Source organism: Leptopilina boulardi, unplaced genomic scaffold (assembly GCF_019393585.1).
Source record: "Leptopilina boulardi isolate dan_hultmark-lab unplaced genomic scaffold, ZJU_Lbou_2.1 LbouV2_302, whole genome shotgun sequence".
NCBI classification, from domain to species: Eukaryota; Metazoa; Arthropoda; class Insecta; order Hymenoptera; family Figitidae; genus Leptopilina; species Leptopilina boulardi.
In genome coordinates, this window is record NW_026137866.1 from 1444554 (window position 1) to 1467745 (window position 23192).

General features: G+C 29.7%; 3 protein-coding genes and 1 long non-coding RNA gene across 9 annotated transcripts; 2 read left to right on the forward strand and 2 right to left on the reverse strand.

The window, feature by feature from the left end:
* Nucleotides 1-220: 220 nt before the first annotated feature.
* Nucleotides 221-4207, forward strand: LOC127282756 (pyruvate dehydrogenase phosphatase regulatory subunit, mitochondrial). Its single transcript, XM_051307231.1, has 14 exons — nt 221-458; nt 538-783; nt 856-1232; nt 1297-1460; nt 1539-1722; nt 1784-1989; nt 2052-2376; nt 2442-2587; nt 2660-2808; nt 2880-3087; nt 3157-3246; nt 3306-3485; nt 3546-3746; nt 3890-4207. Exons 2-14 carry the CDS (start codon nt 545-547, stop codon nt 4097-4099), a joined length of 2679 nt encoding a protein of 892 aa, XP_051163188.1. The 5' UTR covers nt 221-458; nt 538-544; the 3' UTR covers nt 4100-4207.
* LOC127282751 (CCR4-NOT transcription complex subunit 1) lies at nt 4162-14330 on the reverse strand. 2 transcript variants are annotated; one of them, XM_051307222.1, is made up of 16 exons: nt 13943-14330; nt 12896-13108; nt 12390-12818; nt 12022-12315; nt 11007-11947; nt 10788-10941; nt 9737-10726; nt 8682-9665; nt 7951-8610; nt 7622-7882; nt 7335-7552; nt 7053-7259; nt 6852-6984; nt 6323-6771; nt 5160-6239; nt 4162-5076 (listed from the first exon to the last, which is right to left on the reverse strand). In XM_051307222.1, exons 1-16 carry the CDS (start codon nt 14042-14044, stop codon nt 4998-5000), a joined length of 7194 nt encoding a protein of 2397 aa, XP_051163179.1. In that variant the 5' UTR covers nt 14045-14330; the 3' UTR covers nt 4162-4997. The 2 variants fall into 2 exon arrangements, with proteins under 2 accessions (XP_051163179.1, XP_051163180.1); XM_051307223.1 differs by having other exon boundaries at nt 6858-6984; nt 13943-14329.
* A 351-nt stretch (nt 14331-14681) lies between these two features.
* LOC127282763 (LITAF domain-containing protein) lies at nt 14682-17729 on the reverse strand. 5 transcript variants are annotated; one of them, XM_051307246.1, is made up of 4 exons: nt 17499-17729; nt 16644-16770; nt 16269-16425; nt 14682-16191 (listed from the first exon to the last, which is right to left on the reverse strand). In XM_051307246.1, exons 2-4 carry the CDS (start codon nt 16753-16755, stop codon nt 16086-16088), a joined length of 375 nt encoding a protein of 124 aa, XP_051163203.1. In that variant the 5' UTR covers nt 16756-16770; nt 17499-17729; the 3' UTR covers nt 14682-16085. The 5 variants fall into 5 exon arrangements, with proteins under 5 accessions (XP_051163203.1, XP_051163205.1, XP_051163206.1 ...); XM_051307248.1 differs by lacking the exon at nt 17499-17729 and adding an exon at nt 17408-17432; XM_051307249.1 differs by lacking the exon at nt 17499-17729 and adding an exon at nt 17375-17394.
* A 200-nt stretch (nt 17730-17929) lies between these two features.
* On the forward strand, nt 17930-19715 carry LOC127282766 (uncharacterized). The gene is made up of 4 exons (XR_007843244.1): nt 17930-18178; nt 19194-19265; nt 19404-19477; nt 19640-19715. It is a non-coding gene; the product is annotated as an uncharacterized LOC127282766 (long non-coding RNA).
* The last annotated feature ends 3477 nt before the right edge of the window (nt 19716-23192 follow it).

Consider the following 23192-nt stretch of genomic DNA (forward strand, 5'->3'; position numbering starts at 1 on the left):
TAAAAATTTATATTTAATTATTCAAATAAACAAATAAACATTAAATTGTTTGTCTTATTTTTATTATAAAAAATGGAATAATTAATTTCTATATAGTTCTATTCAAAAATTTATTGTATATTTAAAAATTAAATTATTAATTAATTATTTTTATAGTAGTTTTCTTCTATTAAAAGAATTTACAAATTCGCACAAAGTCCCTAGTTAACATAACCTATAATTCAGTTATTCTTTAGTATATATGTACAGTGTTTTGTTGTGTGTTATAATTTCTATAGATAATAAGGAAATAATTAGATGATTTACAAATTATTGTTATAAATTGCTTTTATTTTAATTTTTATTGTATATAATTCAATGACATATTTAAAATATGCTTTTTATAAAGATATAAAATCTGTTATTTAGATATTATTTTGACAAATTCATATGTCCTTGAATAAGAAATAATTGTTAATGTAAGGATTTGAAAATTTAATATTGTTTAATTTTAATATAATTATTTGTTTAATTAACAAGATTTTGTATTATTTTTAGTATAAATATGTGGCAGAGATCAAAATTTTTGTCACAAATATTGACAGTGAAAAAGTCCAAATCACGTTGGAAAGAAGGAATAAATTTAGCATCAACAAAGGAAAATGACAATAATTTAGAAGGTGAAATACCTCCAAAGGATTGCCAAGTTGTAATTTGTGGAGGTGGTGTTATGGGTGCTGCTGTTGCATACCATCTGTCATTAATGGGACTTGGATCACAAACTGTGATAGTCGAGAGTAGTAGGTCAATGTCAATGATTTTTTTCGGAATTACTTTTTCAAAAAACGAAAAAATAATTAATTTTTCAACCTACAGACTAGGTGGAGGAACTACTTGGCATGCTTCTGGTTTAGTTGGAGCTTTTAAACCAAGTTTAGCTCAAGTCAAATTAGCACAAGATAGTATTGCACTTTATAAGGAACTTGAGAAAAAGGGACTTCCAACAGGTTGGAAACAATGTGGAAGTTTGTCTTTAGCTCGCACAAGAGATCGAATGACAGTCTTTCGAAGAATGAAAGCACAATCAGTGTCACGAAATATTGATTGTCATTTGGTATCACCAGAAGAAGCACAAAAATTGTGTCCTTTACTTCAAATTGATGATATTGTTGGTGGTTTATGGATACCAGATGATGGTGCCGCTGATCCTTATCAAATTTGTTTGACATTAATTGAAGAAGCTAAAAAAAATGGTAATTTAATAAATAAATTGGATTTTTTTTGTTTTTAGAATTAAAGAAAACAATAATTTTTCAGGTGTTAAAGTTTATGAAAATTGTAAAATCTCAAAAATTTATAATCACAATGGAAAAGTCAAAGGTGTCGAGACAACACGAGGTAAAATTGAATGTCAACATTTTATAAATTGCACTGGATTTTGGGCTCGTTCTGTGGGAAAATTGAGTGATCCTCAAGTTAAAGTTCTGTATTTTCCATTTTTTAATTAATTCTATTTTTTTATATTTATTATATAAAATAATTTCTAATAATTGTTTCAGGTACCTTTACATCCAGTAGAGCATTATTATCTACATACAAAACCAATCAAGGATTTAGATCCAATGACACCTGTTGTTCGTGATTTGGATGGTTATATTTATTTTCGAGAAAATAAGGGTCGAATTTTAGCTGGTGGATTTGAACCTGTTGCTAAACCAGCTTTTGAAAATGGAATTATTCCTGGTAAAGAATTTTATTCTTTTTATGTTATATATTCTATTTTAAATATTGAATTATTTTAAAGAGAACGCAAAAGAAAGATATTTACCCGAAGATTGGGATCATTTTCATATTTTATTGGAACAAATGCTTCATCGAATTCCAAGTTTGGGAGATGCAATTCTAGAAAGATTGTGCAATGGACCTGAGGCATTTTCTCCCGATTGTAAATGGATTGTCGGTGAAGCTCCTGAAATACAAAATTATTATATTGCAGCTGGAATGAAAACGGTAATGAAACAAAACAAAAAAAATATTATAATACAATAATAATTATAAAATTATAATTTCAGGTAGGAATATCGGCTGCAGGAGGTGTTGGAAGAGCAACTGCAGAATTGATAGTAAATGGAAAAACTTCTCTTGATATGTATGAATTGGATGTCTCACGTTTTTTAGGTTTACATAATAATCGAAAATTTTTACGAGATCGTGTAAGAGAAGTTCCTGGTTTACATTATGGATTACAATATCCACATCAGGAATTTCAAACTGGACGAAATTTAAGAATGTCACCTATTTATCCAAAATTACGAGAAGCTGGTGCAGTTTTTGGACAAGTTATGGGATATGAGAGACCAACATGGTTTGAAGAAAACGATATTGAAACTGACTATGGTATTTTTTAATAAATAATTTAATTTCTCAATTAATTTGATAATTAATAATTTTTTGTTTTATAGATTCAGATCCAATTGATGGTAAAATTGCGTACACTGATACTTTTGGAAAACCACCTTGGTTTGATGCAGTTTCCCTAGAATATGCAGCTTGTCGTGAAACAATTGGATTAAGTGATTATTCTTCATTTACAAAAATCGACTTATGGGTAATTATTGTTAATAAAATTCTTCTTATTATTATAAAAATAAATTATTATTGTAAATTATTATTTTTTCAGTCGAATGGTCTGGAAGTAGTTGATTATTTACAGTATTTATGTTCAAACAATGTTGATGTTCCAGTTGGAAGTATTATTCACACTGGAATGCAAAATCGTTGTGGTGGATATGAAAATGATTGCAGTTTGGCTCGACTTAATGCAAATCAGTATATATATATTTTTAAAAAATATATCTAACTTTTTTTTCATTTATCTAATGATTTAAAAAATTTTTTAGTTATATGATGATTGCTCCAACGATTCAACAAACTCGATGTAAAACATGGTTGAAACGTCATTTACCTGCTGATGGCTCTGTGGCATTTTCTGATGTCACTTCAGCATATACGGCTATTTGTATAATGGGTTCTTCAACTAGACAATTATTATCTGAATTAACTGACACTGATTTGAATCCGAAAAATTTTCCATTTTTTACTTATAAGGTGAGGGATTTTTTTTTACTTTTTTCGATTTTAATTTGATTTATTTTATTTTAATCTTTTTTTCCCTAGGAACTTGATGTTGGATTAGCAAATGGAATTCGTACAATGAATTTAACTCACACTGGAGAACTTGGATATGTTCTTTATATTCCAAATGAGGTAAACATTTTTTTTTGATTATAATTTACTAGATTAATAAAATGAAATTTTTTTTCAAGTTTGCTCTTCATGTTTATAAAAAATTAATTGACGCTGGAGCAAAATATGGAATAAGACATGCTGGTTATTATGCGACAAGAGCTTTGAGAGTTGAAAAATTTTACGCATTTTGGGGTCAAGATCTTGATACTTTTACCACTCCTCTAGAATGTGGAAGATCGTGGAGAGTAAAATTTGATGTAAGTGAATGTTTTTAAATTTTATTTCCTACAATTTAAAAGTATTATTTTATTTTACAGAAAGATATTGATTTTATCGGACGTGAAGCTCTTTTGAAACAAAGAGAAAATGGTGTTAAGCGAAAGTACGTTCAACTTTTATTAAATGATCACGATCCAGAAATTGATCTTTGGTCATGGGGTGGTGAACCAATTTATAGAAACGGAAAATATTGTGGAATGACAACAACAACAGCTTACGGATTTACTTTTAAAAAGCAGGTATGCTTTATTTCTTTTAGAAACCATTTTATATCTTTATTACATAATTAAATATCTACATATGATTTTTTTCTAATTATTATTATTAATATTATTATTATTATTATCGATAAAGATAAAAATTGACATATTTTTTATTATAGGTGTGTCTTGGTTTTGTAAAGAATATTGATTCAAATGGAAATGAACAAGAAGTTACAAATGAATATATTCTCTCAGGAGATTATGAAGTCGATGTGGCTGGAATAAGATTCCTCGCAAAATGTCATCTTCATAGTCCAAATTTACCAACCAAGTTCCCTGATAAAGAGAGGGATGCTTATCATGCAACACGTGATCAGCAAACAGTTTAATCTATACCAATTTAGATTAATTATATATATATATATATATAAAATATTAATAATGTACAAAATTACACAGAAAATTGTATTATTATTTATTAAACGACATTTACATAATGATTGTGTTGAACTATTCATCCTTTCGAAATGTAAAGTTACAAAAGGTACTTACATGTTCGTACAATACCACAGAACTATTTTTTTTATCTACTGTGGGTTTTTCCAAGTACACATTTCGAGACTTTGTCTTTTTCATTTCTTTTAATTCTGATGATACTGTGTATTAAATCAAGTTCTTACCAAGAATTAATTATATAGTCTATTTATAGTTCGGATCGTCAACATTTGACTATTACATTAGTTTTTTTTTTTTTTTATTTATATTATAAACTTGAAAATTAGTTGATAAACTGAAAAGATTTTTCTATATCATAATCTATTTGAACACTGTAGTTCATTTTTTTTTCTCTTAGAATAATCTCCAAAATTGGTTTTCTTTGCAATATTTATAACTAAATGATAATACCTATGGTATATAAAATACAATACTCCGTACATTCATTGGCGAAACGTCATTTATAAGACGCAAATCACGGAGATTGAATATTCATCTTCATTGCTTCATTTTTTTTTGTCAATGGCAATGATATCATTTTATTAAAATATTAACACATTCGTATCACGTATTATTTTTTAATTTGTTTTTTTTCCTCGAATCATTAATATATATCTTACTACTACCTACCTATTAGAAAAAAAGAAAATATTTCATTAAAAAAAAAAAGGAACCTAAAGTATAATACACCTAGTCGTAATTTTAACAAACGTTTTTACACGCGATTTTTCGTAATATTTACGAGTTTTTTACTGTACATAAAATTGACAAGAAAAAGGATAAAATGTACTATCACTCTGGAATTTCTGATTCGGTGTTTGACTGCACCTGCTTTTGAACCATACACGAACGTGCCACAGACTCCAATAATCTGAAAATTAAAATGATTTTTTTTTTTTAATATAGAAAATAAAACAATAGGAAAAAATATGCAATGTTTAAAAAGGAACTTACTTTTCAATTTCAGGGGCACAGTGAACAAATTCATGGGTCCAAAATTTGTACGTTGGATTCTTAATCAATTCAATAAATGTGATAAGTAATCCCCATGGATGAGGTCTATTAACAATAAGTCTTTCAAGTAAGACACGGGTTATTTGCTCTTGAATAGCTTCGGTGTTTGCTTCAGCGAAAAGATACAAAAGTGTACAGCTGAAATAATGAGTATGACTATTTGGATATCTCAATTGATTGGCAATTGCATTCAAGAACAAATATCTTCCCTCAGTATCGAGATCGACTGCCAAATTTTGGAATATATCCATATGTGCCGAATGAGCGATCGTTGACATATTAGGCGTGTGTCCTTTGCCTCTAATAAATGTTATTGCCGTAGTTCCAACATATAATACAAGAGCGTTCATCAATTGAATATTATATCTTGATCCAGCCTCTTGAGAAATTTGTAAATTACTTCTCAATTCAGATAAAAATGTAACTGGTGCACGTGCTTTCAAATAAGAATCGAGTTCTTTTTTGAAATTTGGCGGCTGAATCATTGATGCAAAATTAGTGAGAACTCTTGGTGCATGAGCAATTTCTGGTAGCATATCAACTTTCAAATTTGGAGTGAACGGATCAGGTAGACGCATATTTCTTGGGAATGCACTGAGAATTAAATTTCTCATTTGGATACAATTTGGTGGAATCACATCACAAAATCCATAATGATAATCACAGAGAAATTCTGGAAAATCATGAAGTAGAACAAGAAGCACACGCAATGTTCCCTTATAAAGTGAAGTGACTGGTTTTGCGAGTTCAGCATTTCTCAAATAAGGTGCAAGATATTTGAATAAATCAATCAACAATTGAGCGTACATTCCCCAACATTTTTGTTGTGGTGTAATGGCAAGCATTCGTCCAATAAATACACGATGAGAAACAAGTTCTAACCATGCATAACAAAAGCCTGATGCTTTAGCTGGACGAAGAATATGAAGAGTGTGACAAAAGGCAGTCAGTACTTGGAAATTAATCGCCTCTAAAACTGGTTCCGGGGCACAAAGTTCCAGGAAGAGCATTATAAATATCCTATAAATAAAACATTAATTAATTAATTGACATTATTCTAAAATTAGTAATTAAATCCAAAAATTTTTTTTTTAATTACTAACCGATGGTAAGCCAATTGTTGAAAATCACATTGACGAATTTCATGATCTTGAAGCAATACTCCAGCGACAATGCCAAGGACTTTATTCAATAAATTGATTTTTGTGTGAGTATTTGTTGTATCGCCTGAATGTTTAACGAGAAGTGCAACAAGACGAACAAATGCATCCAAAGTGTGAAAACATTTGGCACGAATTGCAGATGCACCCGCACTGGGTTCAACGAGAGCTCTATAGCACAAATCTACACACATTTGAGTGCTAATTTTAAAAAATCTCGTTATCAAATCATCTGTTTTCAAAATACCATGTATATTCATATGATGAACAAAAGTACTGAATGCTTTTGTTGGATCACGAGCATGTGTTGCGCTATGATGCATTTGTACCCATTCTCTCAATAGAAATTCTGTCTTTTCAAATAAACCCGGTGGATCATCATAATCACGTGCCTATTAAAAAAAAAAATAAAATCAATATACAAATTTTTCATTTTTTTTTTAGAAAACTTATAGAAACAAAAAGAATTTACAATTACTTTTGCTTGCATTATTCCAGAATGAATATGAGCTGTTGGTCCAGCTGGCATTCTATCAGCAAGTACACCAGGATCGTGATTTGCTCTTAGAGAATCAATCAAGTTTGTCAATCTATAGAGCATGATACTGAAAAAAAGAATAGGTAACTATAGTTCAAATTCAAAATTTTTTACTAATATTCTATAATTACTTACCCTTCTGGTGGAGTTCTAAGATGTGCCATTCTTACAAGAATCTCAATAGTATTGTAAAGATCAGATTCTGTAACGTGAGTTGTTTGTCTTTCTTCCACTAAATAAAGTTGTATCAATTGCATAGCAAACGCAGTTGCAATTGCACTTCCATTTTCCATCGCTTGTGCTAGAGCCATGTCGTATTGTGACAATATCAACAAATGTGATCTAAAAGATAATAAGAAGTATTATTTTAAAAATTCGTTTATAAAAATAATTGTTAAAAATTTTCATCATACTAACCTTATTAAACAATCGATTGCTTCGAAATTATATCGAAATTCTTCTCTGCATTCTATTAAACACCGAGTTACATTTTTATTTGTCCACTGCATACCATAGGCTCTTTGATCTTGTAAGCATTTTAAAATTCGAACATGCAAATCACGAAATCGTAGAATAGTCTCGGATTCCATAACTCCACTCGTGACAATTGGACAGTCCATTAAACCCTCGACAGCCTATTTAGAAAATTGTAAGTGTAAATTATTATTAATAAATGCTAAAATTTAAAAAAATTAATTAATTACCTTCTTTAGCAAAGTTAATGCTGTGTTGGCATCTCGAGCTCTCCTAGTCGCAATGATAGCTTCAAGAAGACTATGAAGAGCAACTTGCTGTGGAGGTGGTGCTGCAGGTCCCATTGCTGCTAATAAATGCTCAACTTCAGACGCAAGTTTTTCCAACATAGCTCCAATTTCATCAGTACTAACTGCTGCTGCAGCATAAGCTGCTACTTGCTGTACTGTTGCTGCAGCTACTGCTGGATTAGCAGCAAACTGCATTGGTCCCTATTAAAAAAAAGAAAATTACTCCCCCATCACCACATTCATTTCTATTTATTTCTTTTTCTACTTACACTAATTGGTTTAGGCATAAACAATGCTCTCGAATCACGATCAGTCATTGGTTGAAATCCAGGAATATTTCTTGCAAATTCTTCATAAACAGCCATTTGATGTGGTGTTACGCCAGTTAATTTTAATCTCACTTGTTCGGGCATTCTTTCCGATTGATATTTCACCAATGGATCACAATAACGTCGTCCTTCTTGTCGTGCAATTTTTCTCAATTCAAATTCATTCATTAGCCTCTTATCCATTTCGGGTACGGCTTTTTCAATTGCTGTTTTTTGAACAAACGCACAAGCAAGTTCCATATTATCATTGGCTATTACATTTGCTGCTTGATCAACAAGCTCTTTTTGTTGTGGTGTATGGCCAATCATGGCATTTAAGAAATTTTGTTTTAAATTTGTGCTTATTGACGCTAAAATTTGATCTCTGCATGTTATCATTGCCATGCCTGCCGTTAAATTACGTACCATGTGACGTGCAGCTTGACGCATTCTATTCTCATCGGAATCTAATGCAAAATCTTTTCTTACTATTTGTTCACTTGTTGTTAATGCAATTTTAATTGAACGATCAACGACTGGATGAATCCATTCTTGAATTGCTCTCTCAACAGCTGGACGGACAAATTGTTTCAATTGTGGATGTGCTTGCAAAATGGGCAACTGAAATAATGGGAAAAATTGAAAAAAAAAAATTTGTTTAAAAATTTTTTGAAATATAAAAGAATACGTACTTGATTGTTTATGGTAATATGTGGAGCAATATTTGTAATTCCAGTAACGGTAATGTCCACATAATTAAATCTCGGTTCAGGTTGACCAGTGGGTAATGAAGGTGTTGTATTAATAGGCGGTGCTGTTTGTGCAATCATTGGAACAGTTGTCGTTGGTCCGACCAATTCTTCAATTTGTCCTTGCGATTGTTGCTGTTGATTATTGCTTGTCTCGTGTTTTTTATTGGGATGTGACAATTGATATTCCAAATTGCGTAATCTTTCAGGATCTTTCAAATAGATCGAGGGTTTTAATTCAGCGACATCGATACTTAAATTTTTACAAAGTACTTCAATTTCAAATTTAAGATTGAGTTTTAAATCTGGCTCTTGATGGAGTTCAGCGAGAACATTCATAATTGATATTGTCCATGGATTTGGAGGACGAAAAACGCGACTTTTTGCACAGCTTTCTAGAACCTTGGCAACAAAGGGTACGACATAAAGTAGCTCTTGTTGGCCTTTATGATATGCTTCGGCCAATAGACTTTTTAAATCAATATCAATATGTAATATTGGTTTATTACGTCCAAGAGTTAACATTCCTAACCAATGGCCAAGATTCTTAAGAAGAGATCTATCCGAAAAGTTAGCGATTCCTTTATCACTGCGAAGAAGAACTTTAATATTTCTAAATGTTTCTCTGGTGACCATTTTATTAATTTCGGGTATTTTCAAACAATCGAGAAAATTTGAATAAAGAGCGTGAAAATTGAGTTCAATACTGGCTCGTTTCATTACTAAATATTGTGCCATCCAGGGCCAATATTCTTCAGTGACTATATCTTTGATTTCATCACATTTTTGTTGTAAATTCAGCTGACTTAGATTGTTGAAAATAAAGGCAGTTTTGTCTTGTAATGCTTCTGGTGGTGATGTTATTTTTTCTTCTTTATCTGTAGCTACAAGAAGTGTATCGATGTTTGTCGCATTTGCTATGGAAGGCTGAAAAAGAAAAAAAATTGTAATAAAAATTATTGTAGAGAATAAATAATAGATGATAAAATAATAGATACCCTAGTTGAAAGAGATGCGGTCGATGTTGTCGCAGGTTTCGATTGCGTTGTACTTGTCGTAATCGTAGTCGTTGTTAAAGTCTTATAAGGAGTAGTAACAGGAGGAGGCAGCATGACATTTTTTGGTACAACTGGACCTTGAGGTCGGGAAGGTGGCTCTTGACCTTGAAGTCCAAATTCAACATATTCAATCAAATGACTAGGGAATTCACTGAAATGCGGTATCACTCGTACATGTTCACAATATGTTTGATAATCTTTTAAACGACTTTTAAAACGATCCAATGCGGCTATACCAAAATAATACATTTTACCGCCTTCGGGTTTTCTAAGACCGTCTAAAACAAATCTCAATGCAAGTCCCAATGTTACGTAACTATTTACCAAACCACGTTCAATAATTCCACCGAATAATTGTGCTGTAATATGTAATTCTTTATCTGGATAACGGGGAAAGAATTTGTATTCTTCAAAAAGATTACGAAGCATACAATTAACGACATCACGCTCTCGTTTACTTCCTGAATCTTGGAATTTTTTCAACATATCGAGAACCTCATCAATTGATAATGTTGGATGTGGTGGATGATTGTAAATTCGTTGAAAATAACTATTTGCTTCGTCTTCAATTTCTTTGGAAAAATTTTGTGTCATATCAGGAAAGGTATTCGTTGTATCGGTAAGTCTTGCTTTCTCTATTCCACCCAATGGTTCAAGACGTGCTAAACCACCAATTGCTGTACCACTGGCAATAACTGATGGTCCTGGTGTACCAACTGGTCCTGAATGAATTTGTGATATTATTGGAAATGGATTTGGTGAGGGTCCCATTAATCGCGATGGAGAACCGGGAGCTGAAACCAAAGGTCCCAATGCTCCGGGTAAATTAAATGCAGAACTACTTGGTGGTCCAAGACTAGAGCTGAGTCCCATGGATGCAAGGCTTGTTCCCAAATTCGCCAATGGATCCACTTGTTTCGAGGTGAATAACTGAAAATTTTTTTCAATAAGCAACAAAACTAGAATATTTTTTCGAAAATTTTCAACTCACTTGGCTGTTCAATGTTGCAGGATTAAAAGGTTCAAGAGCCCTGTGTCTCAAAACTCCCGGTGGAGGTGGTCTACTCATTGTTCCTTTACTTAGCATTAAACTACAATTTTGTACCATTGTCATAATAGCTTCAGCGCAGTCTGGAGAAACATTTCTAAAAACAAAACAAAAAAATGTTAAGTAATCGAAATATTTAAAATTACTTTTCTGCTTTCTTACCCAGCGCAAACTTGCAGACATGCAAGAATTGTTGTAAGTGTTTCTTGTGGTAGTTGACTCGCTTTTGGAACTGTTGGATCTTCTTTAATACCCGATCCTGTGACTTGTGGACATCTTCTTTGTAAAAATTTCACGCAAGCAGTGACAAAATGTTCTCCATGTTCTCGTATTTTATCAGTTAGCCATTTTTCCAATTTTAAATATTCTCTTCTCGATGCTAAGCACGCAAGATCAATAACAAAAGGAAATGATTGTGCATTAAGAAGGGCTGATAATGCTTTGAGATCTTGTGCTACATCTAAAATTCGTGACAATCTTGTTTGATCATGATCACCACGTAAGTACCATTCAGCTAATGCTTGCATTATTATAGTTTTTATCATGAGATTATTTACATGCCAAGCATGATGCAATATCACAGCGGAATTTGGATGATTACCAAAGAAAATTGGCATTAATGTACTAAGTAGTTCTTGCCTTAATAACGTAAATGGGGGATTTATTTGAAGTAAGGCTAAAACAAGAACATCAGGACAGTGTTGTATTGGCCATTTAAATACTTCTTGAACTGGTGCATAAAATCCTCTTTCAGCAATATACAATAGAAGTTCAATCACATTTAATGATCTCCAACTTTGAGCTTCTTTACTATCACCTTCAGGTGCAGCTTTCAATACATCGACAGTTACCGAATGATATGGATAGTCAGCAAAACAAAAAATATCTGGATGTTTTAGAATTTGTTGCACTAGAGAAAATTGACCCTCAACATTTTCCCAATGCCTGTAGAATAATTCAACAGGAAATACATCGAGAGGAAAACCTTGTAGTTGAAGACCTAATTTTAATCCAGTAATTAAAAGCTTTAATCCTTGTCGATCTTTAACAAGAAATTTTGCATGATCAAGCTGTATGATTACATCATTCCATTGTAGCGACGACTGTTGACAAAAATAAAATTCATTAGTTTATGCAATTTTTACCTTTTTTCAAATTTTTCAAACAAATTATTTACCATATCTTTTAAAGTTTGAACAAAAACTTCGACATTCCATGTTTTTGCTCCACCATCAGATGATTTATCCTTGTTTGAGTCTTGTCCTGAATTTGAATTCGACCAAAATGACTGCAAACCACCGGTATCTTCGAGACCCGTACAAGTACGAGCCATGTGTGATAAAACTCGTGCCACACATGATGCGGAAATTTCACGAGCACCAAGTCCAGTTAATGCCGCTCTACATTCCTCGACACTATTTGTAAACCCATAACCTAATTCCATTATGAGCTCAACTAGAGCGTTTCCATCCTAAAAAAAAAATTTTAATTTAATAATTATTGTCATTTTTTGAAAATTTTATTTAAATAAATTTTTTTTTTTACCATTTGAGTGGACGACATAGTTTGCAGAATATCCTGAGGCGTTTCCTCGTCTCCTGGATACAAAAGTGGTAATAACACCACTGGCACCAGATCACGAGGAAAGTCCCGTCTCAAAGCTTTGAGAAATTTTTCTTTTATCTCACTTATTAATTCAATCTGTTGAGCTTCGTGAAAAATGTAAAATAAAATCAAATGTAAAACCTCAGGTGTGAATTCGTTTAATTCTTCACTTTGTTTTTTACCAATCTCAGAATGAATATAATATTTGACTAAATCCGGTAATTGTTTCTGAAGATCCTCTAATGCTAATGATTGAAGTTCAGGATTCTCTGAATGTTGAAAGGCAATTTCAATCACAACAAGTTGTACTATAGAGAGACCAATAACTTTTTGCAGTTGTAAAAAAAACTTTGGCGATGGATTTAAAGTCTGTAAAATAATTTGATAGAAAAATTAATTTATCATTATAAAAATTAATAAAAAAAAAAAAACAAACAAATTATTACCTTTTGTTGAAGCAGTGGACGATCAAAAGCGAAACAAATGTTCGAAATAAGGGAGGGTTTATTTAAAAGGGCAGTAAGTTCTTGTTTAAGAAGCTGAACTTGATAATAGTCTTTTGCACTAGGTTCTGGTGGTTCTTCCGTTGAAAAGTCAACACTAGAAAGCAAACAGCGCAGTAAATGTCTGTCTGCCTCCAAACCCTTCCCCTGTACTAACTGTAAAAAAATTAAACTTTTATTAATTATATTATAATTATAAGAGAAATTAATATTCTTAAAAGTGTGATTAACAAAAAAAAAAAACCCAATGTCGATTAATTTCATAACTCATAAACAATTAATTCTTTCAAAATCCTAAAGATATGGATATTTAAAGTTAATTATCATTAAATACGATAACATTGTACAGTAACAGATAATGAGAACAAAAAAAAAAAATTAATAATTACCATTTGGAAAATTTTTAATGCTTTTAATTTTACAGGAATCTTTTTAAAAAATATATTTTGTTTACATAATTTAAAAAATCCGTACCGTAAAATTACAAATAGAATATCTAAATATATACAAAATAAAATCAGAGTATTTATACTTGTCAAAAATGAAAATCTATAAAATTGATGGTAATTGTTGTGAAAAAACTAGTGTCAAATGTTTTCTCTAATGTCGCTGTATTTTTTTTTTTTTTTTGCTCTAAATCTGATTACAGTTATTCAGAAAAATTGGACACATAATGGAAAAGTAGTGAGATAAAGCATTCACAACCATATATAAACATTCGAAAGAAAATATTATATAGGCATCTGTTGAAATATTTTGGGGTTAAATGGTAAGCATTTTAATCATCGTGTTGTAAATTTATTGAAATTCAAATGAATAGAATTTATTTAGATAAAAATAAAGACGTTTAAATGTTCTCAATTTAGATTCTATAATACATTTTGAATTAAATTTGGTCTCTCTCTCATGAGGCAAAAAATACTGGCCCACGCAATCATGAGAGTAGGGGGAACAAACGCAAACCAAGAACGCAGATTCCATTTTACTTACAGTTGATATTTCCTGGCAGCTTCCTTCAAAATTTCTTTTATTTAACTTCGCAACCAAATAACTGATTTGTGACAAAGTAAAAGACAACGAGTCCAGGTTCATAGTTCCATGAATACGACCTCGAAAGCTTCAAACACGTTTGAAGCTTTCTTCGGTATCCACGATTTGTCTCCCCGGATTTTTTCCTCTTTAAAAGCATGTAAATTACATGCTACGACCAACATCGGGATCAGTATTTTTTAAACAATTTTAGATTAACGTCATGGCGAGAACAACGGAAAATCTATGAAAATTGTAACTTTTTTTTTTAGAAAATATAGCCAACACACTGCACTACTTCTTTATAATTTATACAATAGACTCGCACACTCGACATCACAATAGAAGTTCATGATTCTCTCGTCTGAGGGAGCTGACTATCTCAAAATAATCTGATTGGTTAAAATTACCGGATATCCGGAATTTATTATTTTAATCATGTCCAAGCTTGTTTACGTGGATTTGATTTGTGAATTATTATTTAAAAATTATATTTCCATTTTTTTATTCTTAAAATTCTTTGAAAATATAAATTTCGAATATTAAAATTTAATTAATTAAAAAAAAAATGTAAGATACCTTTAATCAAAAAGCAGGTTATTTTAATTCTCTGAAGTTGTCTGTTATACTTTCAAATAGTTATATAATTATGAAAATATAAATAAATTTACCGGGAATAATTAAATTAACAAATTTAATATTGTGTAAATTGTCAAGAATTTTTTTTATTTCAATATATGATTAGTTTACAATAGTAAATAATATTAAAATTCTAGACCACACATTCTAATACATTACATATTAAAATAGTCAAAAAATAGTTAAATAATTAGGTAGAATTATTAGATCAGAACCTCGGAGTCATACAATAATGACAAAATTAAATTTACTGTAAAATATCTACAATAACGATTAAAACTATTAATTCAAATATGACAATAATTAATTTGATTAGAAAACATCTTTTTAATATTATTTTTTCAACACAAAACAAAAATTAAATATAATTTCTCAAATTGTAAGATCATAATATTGTCTACCATTTGCTCAGTATCAATGATTGTGTATAAAGTTTGTTTCCATTGTACTATTCGTATTTTTTTTTTTTAATTAATCAACTATTGGCTTAAATATAAAAAGGCACATACTTTCAATATATACTTGTGATAAAATGTGCTTAAAAACATTAATTTGTGTAATAAGTTTTTGTACGTATTCTATAGATGTAAAAAAAACTTTTCAAATAAATAAATGTGTTTTTTAGCAAGTACATTATAAAAATTGATTAAAATAGTTTGTGTTCAATTAAAAAATTGAAATTATTCTCAATTTGAATTCTAGATAAAATATTTAAGAAGTCCGTTAGAATTTGTTAAAAAAAAGAATCATAGCTGCGTCAAAAACAGTCCTTTTTATAGTCTTTCTCAGTAGCTGCGAATTCTTAAATTAATTACGCAGAAAAATATTAATATCATCTATATAGAAACGTGTCAAAAAGCGATAAATTTAATAAGTGTTTTTAAAAAAACACTTTTTATCAACAATTGTAAAGTTCCTCTTTTTTTTTAATACAGCATGTTTGCTTTTACAGGTACTAGTTATGTAAAACACACGTTATAAAAGTCTGTTATACTTTTACAATGATGATTATTTTTTTGATAGACAAGTTTTGCGAGTGTAAAATAAATTATTTTCAAAAATCTAAGTTACCTACACCTCATCTACAATAAATTCGGTGACACATTTTATTCAATAGTTATTACCCATTTCCTCGCTAAATTTGCAGGTAATTTCTATTTTTATTAAATTTTCTTTCTACTAAATAATACTTGTAATTAAAATAACAAGAAGAAAAAGAAGCAGCAAGGAATTAATAATGAGTCAATTATAGAAAATTAATCAGAAAAAAAACTATTGCTTTTTCATTAATGTTAACTAAAATATTATTTTTATATAATTTTGGAACTTTAGAAGAAATTTTTAAAAAGCTTGTGAATTTGGTCATTTTGGAATAATTATTAATATATATAGATAATATTTTTTTCCTAACTTCTCGATGCTTCGCGTAGAAATGCAAAGTTATTGGTCGTTTTTGATTTTTAACTTATCTTCGGTAACGTCCAAGGTATGCCTTACAATTTGGACATGTGTGATGTACATCCATACATTCGTCAATGCAACAAGGTATCAAGCAGCATCCGAACCAACAACTGAAATTTAATTTTTTTTTAATTTCTCTTTAATTACATTGAGTTACTAATTTTAAAAAGAATTTTTTTTTAAATACCCAAGTAATGCAATCACAACACTAGAAATATAGGCAATCATTCCAGGTTCTGTTCTCGTTGTTGTGTCAATTTCAGCATGACAATGAGGACAAATTGTGTGTGTTGGTCCAGTACCTAAAGGAACTATAGTCGTAACTATGGTGGGTCCATTGGCATCTAAAATTTATTTTTAATATTAGTATTTAAAAAATAATTAAAAATATATTATAAAATCTAATTTAAAATTTTCCAGATTAAATTTATAATTATTTTTATAATTATAATTGAAGTAATAATTTTTTTTAGTATATATAAGAAGATACATTTTTTGAGACAATTCTAACGTGAAATTAAATAATGTTCGGTTGATGTAATTAATACAGTAAGAAGCTTACAAGCTTCTGCTGGTGTAAATGGACTGGCTGGTGATACGCCCACGGATTGAGCATAACTAGGCGGTGCAGATGGAGGTGGTTCATAAGGTGGAGGAGGTCCATTTTTATTCATAGTAGATGCTTCCGCCTAAAAAAATAAATATTTTTAAAAAAGTACGACACTTAAAGCTATCTATTAACATTGAAAATTATAAGTTTTTAACCTAATAATTAACAATTTTTATTCATATTTTTAATCTATTATAAATTAACAAATTTTCTACATTTGTTTATAATTCATTGTAAGCGGTATTTTAAAAATATTATTCAACACACTAATATCAAATTTAAAAGGTTTGAAACTCAAAAAGTTAAAAATATAATCACACCAATGTTTAAAAAAGAAAAAACAATTTAAACTTTAATATTTACAAAAATATTCTTGAAACAATATTGACCTTAAACTTCCTTGTAGGGTATATACTGAATTATCTGATTTTAAATTTGATAAAAAATATCGTTTCTCTAAAACAACAAATTAAAAGGAAAAGTATCAGCACCTTCACAAAATAATATTGTTTTTTCCCCCAACAATTAAATTATAAAGAAAAAAACAGATGCACTTTTTAGCATTGAAATAATGACGTATACAAAAGGCATACGTCATTTATTTTATCACATTAAATTTCATAATAGTAAATTCACTATATAATAATTATGTAGTCTTCATTTCCTAAATATAGGTGCATGACCTAATTGTAAAATAATGTGTCCTATGATGATACCTCCGCCCAGATGTGAAGATGTATTTTTAATTATATTCGAAAAGAGTAGGTTTTATTTACGTCGAAAATATATACAAGCACTTACACTTACCCTTTAAAGAAATGACGTCAAAAATGATATATCAGCTGTTTTTTTTAGAGAACAAACTTACTTTGCAATTCAAAACAAATTACTAAAAAACAAACCACGACTTAACAAATTAGATAGATGTCTAGGACTCCACAAAAGTCAAAAATAAACACAATAATCTATGTGATTTTTCCCCAAGTTATAACAAAAGTTTTTAGGTGGCGCTATATAATTACGCTTAAAGATAATTAATAATTTATAACCAGCTTAATATATGTTAAATGCACACGGTACACATTCACATTAACATAAGATATTATTGTAAAATGATTTCAATGGGTTTAAAAAAAGAAATTAAAAACAATAACTTCTTTAAGGCGCTTTCGCATGTTGGTAGGAGTGAAAAGTTTATTTTTTTGTAATCTTGGGTTGGCATTACTGCTGATTGCAAATGGCGTCGTCAGAAAGTGTAAGAGGTCCATATTTCGTGCAGCTCTGTTTAATCTTATTGTATTTTTTTAATCAAAGCGCTAATTATACATATTTCACTGTAATTGAGTTCAGATTTATCTAAATTATCGAAAATTTGTAAAAGTTTCATGGCCAGCAAAAAGAAAATTAGCATATTTTGATAAAATTTTTCTGACACGAAAACCTAACCTAAAAAGTTTAGCATCAAAATGTTAAACAAAAAAATAAAGGTAAATGTATAATCCAAATTGTAATTATATAAAAATGTTATTTTATTAATAATAAGTATAAAAATTACGAAAAAACATGAATAAATAAAAAAATTTAACTTTCATGGAAAAAAAAAATTATATTGGTAACAATGAAAAGTTTAGTTTTTTTGTTATCTTGGGTTGGCATTACGCCGCATTGCAAATGGTGTCGTCAGTCAGAAAGTGGAAGAACCATTTTTCGTTCGACAACATTTAATCTTATTTTATTTTTTTAATCCTAACGCTTATTATATATGTTTGTTAATAATTAATCATTGTTTTATATAAATAATCGAAAAACCATAAAAGTTTCATGGCAGCTGTGAATAAAAATAAGAAATTAAGGTAAATTTTTTCGACAAAAAAAATAACCTAAAAATTTTGACTTTACAATTTGTTATTTTATATTGCCACCGCAAGGTGGCATTTTCGCGCGACTTTTGAATTTTTAAAACATTAACAAAAAAAAATGAATAATAAATTTTTAAAAATAATTCATAATAAATGTATTAATAAAATTAAAAATAATAATAATAGTTCTGGAATGTTATTACAATGAATAAAAGTAGTTTAAAAAATTTACAATTAGGTTGGTAAAAATGTAATTGGTTGGTACCACTGCTCACTGGAGTGAACATTGTAGGAAGCGCGGTGAAAGTGACAGAATATTTTGTCAATAAACAAAAAATATCTTTTGTATTGTTTGAATAAAAATTACTAATACATTTAATCAATTTAGTTCAATTTAATCTAAATATTTTAGATTGTAATTATTTTTTGTTGGTAACTATTAGAAATTTTATTATTTTGTTAAATTTGATAACAATTTGGAATTTAACCTAAAAACTACTACATGGACAATTTCACATGTCAATTTAACATCTGTTTGGGTATTTGTCCGCCTCATTCTAGAGACAAAATTTAAAACCATAATTTCAATAATATTAAAATTCTTATCGTATATTTATTTAACATTTTTTTTATTTATTTACAGGGTTAAAAAATGTCATCTTAGAAAAAAGGCCAAAAATATTAAACCTTTCGGCGTCAATTCTTCTCAGCTCAGGTAAATATTTATTTATTATTTATTTATCTATTAGTAATTGAAACTTCTTTTCTAATTTGATAAAATTATTTAATATCTGTTTTTATAAAATAAAGGTTTCTGAATTTTCATTTTGACAATTTTTGTTTGTCTTTACAGAATTCAGACTTGGAGAAGAATTTGATGACATAAATAAGATGACAAATGACAACTTCTACTAAATCTTCGAATAAGTGAGTCTCTTTTTATACTGAAAATTATTTTTTTACATACATTAATTATTATTAATCAAATTTATTTTTAATTAATAACACAAAGATTGTTAATTAATTAAAATTTGCAAAAAAAACTGACGTTAAGAGAAAGTTTAATTATTTTTTTTTCTCAATTTACAGGTGTTCAATAAGGATGGGTGTTTGTTGCGGAGCTGCTCCTGGAGGAGATCTTGCATTGCTGAGTCGCAGTTCAATGTAAGTTGATTATTAATTTTTGTAGTTTAAGTGATATTAATAAATATTATTATTAACAAAATTAATTTAATTAAATATTTAGAAATAAAAATAACTACTGTTAATAAAATTTTTGAAAATTATGAATTAGTTCAACCCTGACGCATTATATGATGCAAATGCTCCACGAAATTGAAATTTTGTCTTAAATATATAAAAAATGATGAAATATATAGTTAAATGATTAAAACAATAAGATTTATTTTTTTATGATTATTATTGTTAAATAATTATAAAAATTTAATGTTTTTATAAATTTCAATCTATTACAGTAGTATACATTTCACTCAAAAATGAAAAAAGATTTTTGTCTACAATTTTGTGGGACGATAGATTAGGGTACAAGAAATCTCGCTGTTCTCCGAAAAATACACAATTTTGAGCCAAATTTTTAAAAAATTATGTTTAAAAAGTAACATTTTTAAAGGAAAATGAAAACAAAGATAGCGGCGCATACACAGACGTTACTTGACAGTGTTAGTGCTCCAATAAACAGCGCCAATCCGAGCAAGTGGCCACTCAATAAACTACGATTAAATACATTATTTTACTATTTATTGCTTTATTTCTATTATTTTGGCGTTAAGTTAAAGTAAATAAGACGAACAGCAAGAATTCTTGTACCAAACAAAATCATTTTTCCAAAATTTTAAACCGAAATCATTTTTTATATCAGAAAAAGTTTCAAACCACAAAAAAATAATCTTTTCAACCAATAATTTTTTGAAAAACTTTTTTTCAATAATATCCATTCTTTATTTAAGGCATACGACAAAATATACTCAATTTAAAAAATGTAATTTTCCTTCTTTTTTCATATTTGAAAAACACGAATAAAAATATTTATTAATAGAGAGGTGGAGTTTAAATCTTAATTTTTATTAACAAAAAATCTATATTGCCGAGCGATTATTTAGCAAATTTAAAAAATCCCAAAATTTATATTGACCTAGATCAACATCCGCTGAACCAATCTAAAAGTGCGCCATACATTTTTTGTTCGAAACTTTTTGCTAAAGACTTTGGCGGTATTCCCGAACGATTATCTCGAAAATTTAATTTTTCAACCATTTTTCCAAAATGTTTTTTAGTGTAGCTCAGCATCCGCTGGACCAATCAAAAAGTGCGCCATACATTTTTTGTTCAGAACTTTCTTCTAATCATTATGGCGGTATTCCCGAACGATTATCTAGCGAATTTAATTTTTTGAAAATTTTTCCAAATTATTTTTGAGTGTAGCTCAGCATCCGCTGGACCAATCAAAATGTGCGCCATACATTTTTTGTTCGAAACTTTTTCCCTATTTTATTGGCGGTATTCCGGAACGATTATCTCGCAAATTTAATTTTTCTAAATTTTTTCCAAATTTGTTTTCTAGTGTAGCTCAGCATCCGCTGGACCAATCAAAAAGTGCGCCATACATTTTTTGTTCGCTACTTTTTGCTAAAGACTTTGGCGGTATTCCCGAACGATTATCTGGAAAATTTAATTTTTCTAAATTTTTTCCAAATTTATTTTCTAGTGTAGCTCAGCATCCGCTGGACCAATCAAAAAGTGCGCCATATATTTTTTGTTCAGAACTTTCTTCTAATCATTATGGCGATATTCCCGAACGATTATCTAGCGAATTTAATTTTTTGAAAATTTTTCCAAATTATTTTTGAGTGTAGCTCAGCATCCGCTGGACCAATCAAAAAGTGCGCCATACATTTTTTGTTCGAAACTTTCTTCTAATCATTATGGCGGTATTCCCGAACGATTATCTAGCGAATTTAATTTTTTGAAAATTTTTCCAAATTATTTTTGAGTGTAGCTCAGCATCCGCTGGACCAATCAAAAAGTGCGCCATACATTTTTTGTTCGAAACTTTTTCCCTATTTTATTGGCGGTATTCCGGAACGATTATCTCGCAAATTTAATTTTTCTAAATTTTTTCCAAATTTGTTTTCTAGTGTAGCTCAGCATCCGCTGGACCAATCAAAAAGTGCGCCATACATTTTTTGTTCGCTACTTTTTGCTAAAGACTTTGGCGGTATTCCCGAACGATTATCTGGAAAATTTAATTTTTCAACAATTTTTCCAAAATGTTTTTTAGTGTAGCTCAGCATCCGCTGGACCAATCAAAAAGTGCGCCATACATTTTTTGTTCAGAACTTTCTTCTAATCATTATGGCGGTATTCTTGAACGATTATCTAGCGAATTTAATTTTTTGAAAATTTTTCCAAATTATTTTTGAGTGTAGCTCAGCATCTGCTGGACCAATCAAAAAGTGCGCCATACATTTTTTGTTCGAAACTTTTTCCCTATTTTATTGGCGGTATTCCGGAACGATTATCTCGCAAATTTAATTTTTCTAAATTTTTTCCAAATTTGTTTTCTAGTGTAGCTCAGCATCCGCTGGACCAATCAAAAAGTGCGCCATACATTTTTTGTTCGAAACTTTTTCCATATTTTATTGGCGGTATTCCGGAACGATTATCTCGCAAATTTAATTTTTCTAAATTTTTTCCAAATTTGTTTTCTAGTGTAGCTCAGCATCCGCTGGACCAATCAAAAAGTGCGCCATACATTTTTTGTTCGCTACTTTTTGCTAAAGACTTTGGCGGTATTCCCGAACGATTATCTGGAAAATTTAATTTTTCAACAATTTTTCCAAAATGTTTTTTAGTGTAGCTCAGCATCCGCTGGACCAATCAAAAAGTGCGCCATACATTTTTTGTTCAGAACTTTCTTCTAATCATTATAGCGGTATTCCCGAACGATTATCTAGCGAATTTAATTTTTTGAAAATTTTTCCAAATTATTTTTGAGTGTAGCTCAGCATCCGCTGGACCAATCAAAAAGTGCGCCATACATTTTTTGTTCGAAACTTTTTCCCTATTTTATTGGCGGTATTCCGGAACGATTATCTCGCAAATTTAATTTTTCTAAATTTTTTCCAAATTTGTTTTCTAGTGTAGCTCAGCATCCGCTGGACCAATCAAAAAGTGCGCCATACATTTTTTGTTCGCTACTTTTTGCTAAAGACTTTGGCGGTATTCCCGAACGATTATCTGGAAAATTTAATTTTTCAACAATTTTTCCAAAATGTTTTTTAGTGTAGCTCAGCATCCGCTGGACCAATCAAAAAGTGCGCCATACATTTTTTGTTCAGAACTTTCTTCTAATCATTATGGCGGTATTCTTGAACGATTATCTAGCGAATTTAATTTTTTGAAAATTTTTCCAAATTATTTTTGAGTGTAGCTCAGCATCTGCTGGACCAATCAAAAAGTGCGCCATACATTTTTTGTTCGAAACTTTTTCCCTATTTTATTGGCGGTATTCCGGAACGATTATCTCGCAAATTTAATTTTTCTAAATTTTTTCCAAATTTGTTTTCTAGTGTAGCTCAGCATCCGCTGGACCAATCAAAAAGTGCGCCATACATTTTTTGTT

Excerpts from the sequence above, each read along its gene's own strand:
- LOC127282756 (XM_051307231.1), top strand. The coding sequence starts at position 545 with ATGTGGCAGAGATCAAAATTTTTGTCACAAATATTGACAGTGAAAAAG. Across the intron at positions 784-855 it reads GTGATAGTCGAGAGTAGTAG|ACTAGGTGGAGGAACTACTT; the intron begins GTCAATGTCAAT and ends TTCAACCTACAG. Across the intron at positions 3,486-3,545 it reads CGTGGAGAGTAAAATTTGAT|AAAGATATTGATTTTATCGG; the intron begins GTAAGTGAATGT and ends TTTATTTTACAG.
- LOC127282751 (XM_051307222.1), bottom strand. The coding sequence starts at position 14,044 with ATGAACCTGGACTCGTTGTCTTTTACTTTGTCACAAATCAGTTATTTG. Across the intron at positions 13,109-13,942 it reads GCTGCCAGGAAATATCAACT|TTAGTACAGGGGAAGGGTTT; the intron begins GTAAGTAAAATG and ends ATTTTTTTACAG. Across the intron at positions 6,985-7,052 it reads CTTAGAACTCCACCAGAAGG|TATCATGCTCTATAGATTGA; the intron begins GTAAGTAATTAT and ends TCTTTTTTTCAG.
- LOC127282763 (XM_051307246.1), bottom strand. The coding sequence starts at position 16,755 with ATGAATAAAAATGGACCTCCTCCACCTTATGAACCACCTCCATCTGCA. Across the intron at positions 16,426-16,643 it reads ATTTACACCAGCAGAAGCTT|ATGCCAATGGACCCACCATA; the intron begins GTAAGCTTCTTA and ends AATAAATTTTAG. Across the intron at positions 16,192-16,268 it reads GTTGTGATTGCATTACTTGG|TTGTTGGTTCGGATGCTGCT; the intron begins GTATTTAAAAAA and ends ATTAAATTTCAG.